This window comes from Cebus imitator, unplaced genomic scaffold (assembly GCF_001604975.1).
Source record: "Cebus imitator isolate Cc_AM_T3 unplaced genomic scaffold, Cebus_imitator-1.0 Scaffold169, whole genome shotgun sequence".
Classification (NCBI taxonomy): domain Eukaryota; kingdom Metazoa; phylum Chordata; class Mammalia; order Primates; family Cebidae; genus Cebus; species Cebus imitator.
Window position 1 is genome coordinate 1,412,218 of NW_016107484.1, and position 9,334 is coordinate 1,421,551.

At 38.7% G+C, this 9,334-nt stretch overlaps 1 protein-coding gene across 4 annotated transcripts in view; it reads right to left on the reverse strand.

The window, feature by feature from the left end:
* The window catches only part of ZCCHC8 (zinc finger CCHC-type containing 8), a 37,165-nt gene that overhangs the window by 16,392 nt on the left and 11,439 nt on the right, over window positions 1-9,334 (reverse strand). Inside the window, exons 4-10 of one of the 4 annotated variants that reach the window (XM_017544333.2) lie at window positions 8,850-8,955; window positions 7,726-7,803; window positions 2,356-2,459; window positions 2,175-2,240; window positions 1,544-1,604; window positions 946-1,088; window positions 532-674 (exon numbers count right to left, since the gene is read on the reverse strand). In XM_017544333.2, the coding sequence (XP_017399822.1) occupies window positions 532-674; window positions 946-1,088; window positions 1,544-1,604; window positions 2,175-2,240; window positions 2,356-2,459; window positions 7,726-7,803; window positions 8,850-8,955 (701 nt within the window). The remainder of the gene's footprint in view (window positions 1-531; window positions 675-945; window positions 1,089-1,543; window positions 1,605-2,174; window positions 2,241-2,355; window positions 2,460-7,725; window positions 7,804-8,849; window positions 8,956-9,334) is intronic. The other 3 variants (XM_037744221.1, XM_037744222.1, XM_037744223.1) reach the window with 3 other exon arrangements.

Below are 9,334 nucleotides of genomic sequence, written 5' to 3' on the forward strand. Positions count from 1 at the left end.
TAGTAGAGACGGGGTTTCACCATGTTGACCAGGATGGTCTCGATCTCTTGACCTCGTGATCCACCCGCCTCGGCCTCCCAAAGTGCTGGGATTACAGGCTTGAGCCACCGCGCCCGGCCCATACAATTTCTTTTGCATATGTGTGAATATCTTTCTAGAGTAGGTGTCTAGGAGAGAAGTTCTAGACTACTGGAGGTTTTCTGTATTCTACATTGTATAGGTCTGCTGGCATTGAGGATCCACGTCTGTTATTACTACTGAGAAAGGTAAAAGCTTATGAGGATTGTCTGGAGAGGTGATACTCTGGCCTAGACAGTACCTGAGCAAGCCCAGAAAACCATCAGATAATTCTATGAACTCACTGAAGTTTTAGTTCCTTCCTTGTAAAATTTACTAAGGAAACATCACCGTGATATTTTTAGTTGGCACACATTAAAGAAGCCAGCCATTCCTATTACATTCTGTTGTGATTCTTTCATTAAAAAAACAAAAAAACACTTCAGGTGACTTCTCTAACTTAAGATACTATACCTTTTCCATCATAGAGTGCAAGCCCTGAATTCTCCAATTCAGCCTCTTTGAGCCACCCTGGTGGGTACCCTAGCTGGCGCATCCGATAGATAAAAGGTGGAAGACTCTTGTCCGTCACACCTAGTGCATCTTGAAGTTCTTCACTAAGTAAAAATAAAGGAGGAAAAAAAATACTGAATTCTTGTTTGCATGAAACACATAATATTCTGGTATTTTAAAACATTTCTTATATTACATACCATGTAGCATGATGTCTAACAAATATAATTAAAATTTCAAGTGTTTTTGTAATGTATATTACCTAGGGCTTTGCCAGAGTACACTTATATCCTGATAATTACCCTGAAGATACACAGAACATTCCAAATGCTAGGGAAATAAAAATGACATTCTATGGTAAAATGCCGTTAGTACCTAATAACTCCTGGCTTGAATCTTCCAAATCTTTCTTCTACTTCTTCTGCGTGGTAGCGCTGCTGGAAATTCTGATTGTTTGCTTCCCCACAGGCATCCATATACTCTTTTCTCTTTTCACTTATTCGAGCAGCATTCCGGGGCTACATCATGACACATTTGAAAAGAATGGTGTCATGCAACTCAGAAATATTTCAGAAATAAAAACTTTCTTTTTTTTAAGATTAAGTAAACAAATCATTTTAGTTTTAATGTATGATGAACAAGTATAAAAGAGGGTGAATATTTTAAAAAAATACATAAGGAAGAAGAGCAGTCCATCACCTCAATATTATCATAAATTAAATCAAGTTTTTAGGATAAACTCTACAGTTTAACTCTCCTGTTTATTCATCTCAAAAAGACAGTAGTATTTTAAATTATTTACTAAAAAATTTTAATGTCTTAAAATATAAACACAAATTTGAAAACATTTCAAATTAAAGGACTACAGGAAAGTAACAAAGAAAGTTTCTTCATGTCACACAATGCCATAAATCTGCCGAAAACATTAGAAAGCTCTTGTTCAAAGACTTTTCTTAACATGAGAAAAATTTACCATTGGGCAATCTTTCATTTGGTGTTCTTCAGAACCACAATTGAAACAGTGAGGCTTTGGCCTATTTGGTCAAAAGACAAAGATTTTTATAACATAAATAAAAATATAAAAGCAAATCAATAAAATTCTATATGACAGCAAAGTGTATCAGAGAGACAAGAAAGCAAGTCAATCACAGATCACTAATATCTGCAGCAAGAAGTACACTTAAATCTCCTGTATTTAGTGATCTAAACAGTACTATGCAGAGTCTTTTAACCAAGAACCATTCTGTTCCTGACTGATCTGTTACCTCTTTTGAGTTTTTTCAGGGGCTAACAACAGAAGAATCGAGCCAAACAGATGATCATATTTCCGTTAACATGGAAAGAAGGAAGATGGTTATAAGACTACAATCAAATTGACAGCAACAATTATACCTTTCCACCCACCCCGGCACATTAGGAGAGAACCAGTGAATTTCAAGAAACATTTAAACATTTAATATATGTGTATGGATTGAAATTCTAGCTCAATCTGTAATTAACCTTAGAGTAAACCAGTGGTAAAGAACATTAACTTTTCAAGCCCAAAGTTCATGATTTTGGTTAAAAAAATAAATAAGTAAAACAAAACAACTCCCCACACAAACCTTTTTGCCTTTACTTGTATTTCTTGCCCTTCTAGAGAAACAATGTGGCTGAAGACTTGCTGGTACCTTTAGTGAATTTTATTAAGGAATAGGTATCATGGTCTGCAAAATTTGGAAATTGTTTTAAAGGTGAACTTAGTGGCAAGATGCATAAAAGATCTTCATTCACTATGTAGGATACTTGGGTATTTCCCATCCTTCGGAAAGCTGAGGGTTTTCATTTAGAAGCGGTTGCCCCAATTTATCAAGGCAAAAATTAGTAAAATACAGGACACTTCCTACAACCTGCAGAAAACAAGTCAAAAAATATTGCTATTTAAGCAGAAAAAAAAGACATTAAATAATCTAAGACTAACTGTTTTAACAATTTAATTTTGGATGGAATTACTAGAAATAATAACTTCCTAGTTATTAAGAAGACAGACTCTGATGTGTAAGTAGAAACTACATCACCAGTTCCCTCTCTCTCCTAGGTCACTGTTTTTCCTTTGTATTGGATCATGACTGTCGGCTGCATTCTCTCCAGAATTCAAACAAAAAATGAAAACCTTGACTTTCACATTTCTCTTCAATGCCCCATTTCATTGCTTCTCTTTGCAAGACATGCAGACCCTATAGTTATTGTTTCCATTTCCTTTCTTCCCATTCACTCTTTCCTTGTCCCTCCAATGTTTTTACAGAAAATTCCATACAGACAAGTAAGATAAGTGGTACAATGAACACCCAACGTATCCTTCGCTGAGATTAAACAATTGTTAGTAGTTTACCATTTCTGTCTGCATCTCTCTGTCTTTACAAATACACCTAACACACACATATACACTTTTTTGTTTAGAGACAGGGTCTCTGTTGCCTAGGCTGAATGAAGTGCAGTGGTGCAATCTTAGCTTACTGCAACCTCCGCCTGCTGCTCAAACGATCCTCCCACCTCAGACTGAGTTTCACTCTTGTTGCCCAGGCTGAAGTGCAATGGCGTGAGCTCGGCTCACCGCAACCTCCACCTCCTGGGTTCAAGCAATTCTCCTGCCTTGGCCTCCCAAGTAGCTGGGTATTACAGGCATGTGCCACCACGCCTGGCTAATTTTGTATTTTTAGTAGAGGCAGGGTTTCTCCATGTTGGTCTAGCTGGTCTTGAACTCCCGACCTCAGGTGATCTGCCCACCCTGGCCTCCCAAAGTGCTGGTATTACAGGCGTGAGCCACCTCACCCGGTCAAATTTTTTTTTCTTTTTTTTTTTGAGGCAAGGTCTTGCTCTGAGCTAAAGTGATCCTCCTGCCTCAGTCTCCCAAGTAGCTGTGCCACTACAAACAGCTAATTTTTTTTTGTTTTTAAAGAGATGGGGTCTTGCTGTGTTGCCCAAGCTGGTCTCAAACTCCTGGCCTCAAGCAATCCTCCCTCCTCAGTCTCCCAAAGTGCTGGGATTACAGGTGTTGAGCCACTGTGCCTGGCTTCCCCCATCTTTTTAATGACACTGCGCTCTCTCTTGAACATTTCCAGTATGCTTCTATATCTATCACAGGGCTGAGCTCCTGAACAATGGAGCCCTCCAATGACTTCCATGCAGCCAACTTCAACGGACAGTTCTCACTCTTCATCTTTCTTAATGTATCTGCAACAACTGACACGATTCTTCCTTCCTCCTAAAAACATCTTCCTTCCTTGGCTTCTAGGACACACTTCTCAGTTCTCTTTTTTCCTTCCTGGCTGAGCCTTGATCTTTTGTGCTAGATTCTTCTTATCCCTCTATCTTCCATGCATTAGAGTGTCCTAGTGCTCAGTTCTCAATCCTCCTCTCCACTTTCACTACCCAGGTGGTTCATCCTGACCCATGGTATGAAGTGTAATGTATATGCTTACTACTTTTAAAGGTCAAGTTATTATTTTTTAATTATTATTTTTTCACTGGGAGCATAGATTCAAATTGACCTGAATATATGTTCTCCTTTAAGGTCAAGTTCTGATCTGTCCTAAACTCCAGTTTTATATATGAAGTGTCAACTTGACCACTCTCAAGGGACGTGCAAGTGGCATCTCAAACTCACCTATTTAAAACTGCACTGGATTCCTAGCCCCCTTCAAACCTGCTCCTCCTCTAGTCTTCCCTATCACAGAAAATACAATGACATTCTTCCAGATGCTTAGGCCAACAACCTGAGTCACTCTGATTACTCTCCTGCTCTCATATTCTACATCCAGTTCATCGGCACATTTGATCAGCTCCACTTCCCCAGTATACCCACATTCTTTTTTTTTTATTTTATTTTTTTAAAGACGGGGTTTCACCATGTTGGTCAGGCTGGTCTTGACTCCTGACCTCAGGTGATCTGTCCGCCTTGGCCTCCAAAGTGCTTGGATTACAGGCGTGAGCCACCATGCCAGGCCTCAGCATACCCACACTCTAACCACCTCTCAGCAGCACCACTCTCACCCCAGTCTCAGTACTATTTTGTCTCACCTGAGTTGAATACAATAACTTCCTAACTGGTTTTCAGCTTCCATGCATAACCAGCTACAGACTATTTTCCACACAGAATCCAGCTCTTTTAAAAAGTCAATTCATATCATGTCACATTTCTATTTAAAACCCTCCACAGCTTCTCCTCTTACAGTAAAATCTGAAGTCCTCATTACAGCCTATTGGACAACATGAACATTCAGATCTTGTGCTCCAGACTCCAAGGGCCTGGCTTTTCTTTTTTTTTTGAGACAGTCTTCCTCTGTTGTCCAAGCTGGAGTGCAGTGGTGGGATCTCAGCTCACTGCAACCTCCGCCTCCTGGGTTCAAATGATTCTCCTGCCTTAGCCTCCCAAGTAGCTGGGATTACAGGTGTCAGTCAGCACGCCCTGCTAATTTTTGTATTTTTAGAAGAGATGAGGTTTTACCATCTGGCCAGGCTGCTCTTGAACTCCTGACCTCAGGTGATCTGCCTGCCTTGGCCTCCCAAAGTGCTGGGATTACAGGCGTGAGCTGCTTGCACTAGGCCAAGAGCCTGGTTTTAAACTCTGCCCTGGCTTTGCCACTTACTAATCCACTGGCAAGTTACTTAGCTTTCCATCTGTTTCTTCACCTGTACAACTGAAGCCTAACAGTACCTTCATGAGCAATACCTGTAATGAGCTTAGAACTTACATGCCAGGTAGTGCTCCTGTCTTGGGGCTTTCTACTTACGTTTCCTACTGCCTACAGTGCCTTATTCAAACCACAGCCTCCGCTCACTCTCTTAATTCATCTAAGGCTTGGCTCAGAGAAGCTGTCAGTCACTATACAAACCACTTACCCCACAGCTACTCTTTAACTGCTTTCCCTGCTTTATTTTTCTTCAGGGCTCTGCCTTCCCTGACTAGAAAGTAATTAAACGACGGCTGGGACTTTGCCCTTTTTTTCACTTCTGTCTCCATGGAACCTAGAAGGGTCCCTGCGACAAAGTAACATTCATTAAATATTTTCATATTTGTTAAAGGTCTAAATTAATAAATAAATAAAATTCCCAGTTTCTAGGCAGGTGCCACTTTAAATCCCAGAACCTCAGGGTCAGAAGGAAAATGAAAAATTACCTCATTCAAATTCAGAAATTTCTTTTTAAAGTGCCCTGATAACATCTCAGTTCCTATTTGACTCCAGTAACACTGAATTCATTTTTATAAATGAGAAGTGCCACTTCACTTCTTTTTTTTCTTCTTTCTTTTGAATGACCGTCATATTATTTTTTACATCTCTGATGAAAATTCAAGCTTTCTAAAAGTTGAGTTGAAATGTAACTTCTTGTACTAAATTCAATCACTGGTCTTAATTCTGTCACTTGGCACTTTAAAAGGTAATTTAAAATAACTTTTACTGTCTTACAAACAGGCTTTATCCTATTTGTAGAGACGGGACATCCCTTGCAAATCTTCCTTTCAATAAAGTTTGTGGGCTCTTCATCAACCCAGTAGGCCCATATCGTTTCCAAATATACATACATACATTCATACACACACACACATATATATCTTTTTTTTTTTCTCCTGTTTGGCTAATTTTTTTTTTTTTTTTTTTTTTTTTTTTTTTTTTTTTTTTTTTTTTTTTTTTTTTTTTTTTTTTTTTGAGACAGAGTCTTACTCTGTCGCCCAGACTGTAGTGCAGCAGCATGGTCTTGGCTCACTGTAGCCTACCTCTCCTGGGTGCAAAGTGATTCTCATGACTCAGCCTCCCCAGAAGCTGGGACTACAGGTGTGCACCACTAAGCCTGAGTAACTTTTATATTATTAGTAGAGACAAGGTTTCGTCATGATGGCCAGGCTGGTCTCAAACTCCTGACCTCAAGTGATCCATCTGTCTCAGCCTCCCAAAGTGCTGAGATTACAGGTGTGAGCCACTGCACTCAGCCACAGTTGGCTAATTTCTTAGGAATTTTTTGTAGAAATGAGTTCTGGCTATGTTGCTTAGGCTAGTCTGGAACTCCTGGACTCAAGTAATCTTCCCACCTTGTCCTCTGAGAGCACCAGGATTACAGGTGTGAGCCACTGCACCCAGCCTAAAATTGTGGTATATTAATACAGCATAATACTACATAAATGTGAAAACTAGTTTTCCTTCAATATTATAGAATCCACTATTACCTTTTAAAATATTACAAGCTACAATATCATACTACTACATTGTATTAACACTACTGAATTTTGCATAGATATTGAAAGGCTGTAGCCTAAATGGAGGTCATCCTTGTTAACTTCTGCTATTTTTTCACCCACCATTTAAACCTGTCAACACTTGAAATTCCAAATTTGCTATCTGTTATATTAGCTACCTATCCCTCTCAGCTTTAGCCATGTATAAGTTCAACAAGCAAGACTTCTATATCTCTTCCCCCAAGTTCTTGAAAAAACAAAGCGGTTGGTCAATACAAAAATAAAGTTCTCCAGGCTGGGAGCGGTGACTCACGCCTGTAATCCTAGCACTTTGGGAGGCTGAGGTGGGTGGATCACGAGGTCAGGAGTTCAAAGACCAGACTGGTGAAACCCTGTCTCTAAACAAAAAAACAAACAAAAGTTCTCCAAAGTATGTTTTACTGTGCCCCAGGTTCACAATCATTATTAAAAAGCAAACTGGCCGGGTGTAGTGGCTCACGCCTGTAATCCCAGCACTTTGGGAGGCCAAGTCAGGTGGATCACCAGGTCAGGAGTCAGACCAGCCTGGCCAACATGGTGAAACCCAGTCTCTACTAAAAATAAAAAAATTAGCCTGCATGGTGGCACGCACCTGTAGTCCCACCTACTTGGGAGGCTGAGACAGGAGAATTGCTTGAACCTGGGAGGCAGAGGTTGCAGTGAGCCAAGACTGTGCCACTGCACTCCAGCCTGGGTGACAGAGCAAGACTCTGCCTTGGGAAAAGAAACAAAAAACACTGTAATATTTAGAGGATAAAGTCCAAACTGCTATTTACCACACAGAAAGATGCTATAATCAAGTGAAGACATATGACTATACTACTTTATTTTTTAAACACCACCCAGTTGACACAGGATAGAAAACACCTATTGGCAAAATTCAAAACTGAAATGTCCAAACTTACACTGAAAGCTTCCTTGTTGTTTTTCATGGCACAGGACTCTTCCACTTTATGGTCCTCTTCTAGCACAATACTGGATGGCTAATACAAAGAAAAACGCATATTACAAAGGGTAACCAATTTTTAACAAGTTTACATTTCAAATCTTAGGAAGTTGAATACACTTATTTTCCAACAAACACCAATAAGATATGTAGAATTTCAAATTTGGTGAGTTTATTAATTAACGTAAGAATGTTTATGAACGACATTTCTTGTGGGAGAATGGAAGAAGATGTAAAAGGAGAGCTGCTTCTGAAGCATTAGCATGCACCATGGCTTTTTTTTTAACTAATGTTACTTATGCCACTTTCAACACTTAAACAGGCAAGGCAGATAACCAGAAAGATAAAAAATATATAGTTTTACGTTATTGGTCAATACTGATAAATATAACCCTCACAGACCTCAAGCTACTACAGAAGTTTCCCTGAATCAAAAATAATATTCAGTATGCTTTTTATTGTTAAATGTATTTTGTTTGCTGAATTGTTAAAAACTGTATAGAATACATAAAAACCAAAGGTGATAAAAAAAGGAATCAATCAGAACATTCTGTTATCCAAAGCCTGAGGATAAACAGCTAAAGCTCCTTATTTGAGAGCTTCTACTTACCTTAATTTTCAATTTTAAAAAAAGACCTAGAAATCATAACTCTGACTCTTCTTTTTTTAAAACATAAATGCATAATCTAATATTCACATAGTAAAACTTCTCAGATTTCTTTGGGCACACAATTGTTCTAAAAACAAGTAGAGGGAAAAAAGGATAGCACACAAACCTGTTGGTTTTAGATAAAAGGAATCCATCTTTCACAAACCCCAGAAACTCAGGTTATTTTCGGGCCTAGAATTAATTTTCTGCCCAAAACCACATGTCCACGTTAGGCAATGTAAAAAGTCTGAGCCACAGTCTAAAAGAACGCCGTGTGGCTAAACCAGTCAGACTTCGAAAAAGAAAGCTAGTGGAAGGAGGGAGGTGACTAGTCTTAATCATTCTGGTTTTGATTCAAGAAGATCCTTGTGGCCCAATAATTGGCAGTGAAACCCATAACCTACTAATCTTAAAGTCTCTTAAATTTGAAATACCTGGGGCAAAAGATTAAAGGAAGTCTTTTCCACATCATTTTTCTGCTGTTCCTCAAATCTTTTTACTAAATTTGATACAAATTCCTCTATTTCTTGATGATATTGCCTGTGTAAGAGGACAAAATGGTCAGAACCCAGACAGAATAAAACATTCAATAGACTGAAGTCTTATGCATTACTATAAGATGCCAAGTTCGAATGCTGTTATTTTGTTTTTCAGAAGTCTATCAAATCATTGACTCTTTGTAATACTCAGGAACATATTCCTTAAGGTAAAATTACACATTGTTGCCAAGTTAGTGAAATGATGATGATAAAGTAACACAGGGATTGGCATAACTGTCAATCAGTTGCGCAAAGAATACATGGATTTTATTTATAAATTCTACGTACTTAATTTTTAAATAGATACTACATGTAAATGGTTCAAAATCCAAAAGAAGTAAAAGGGTTACATAATGGAAAGCTCCCTTTCTACCCTGTCT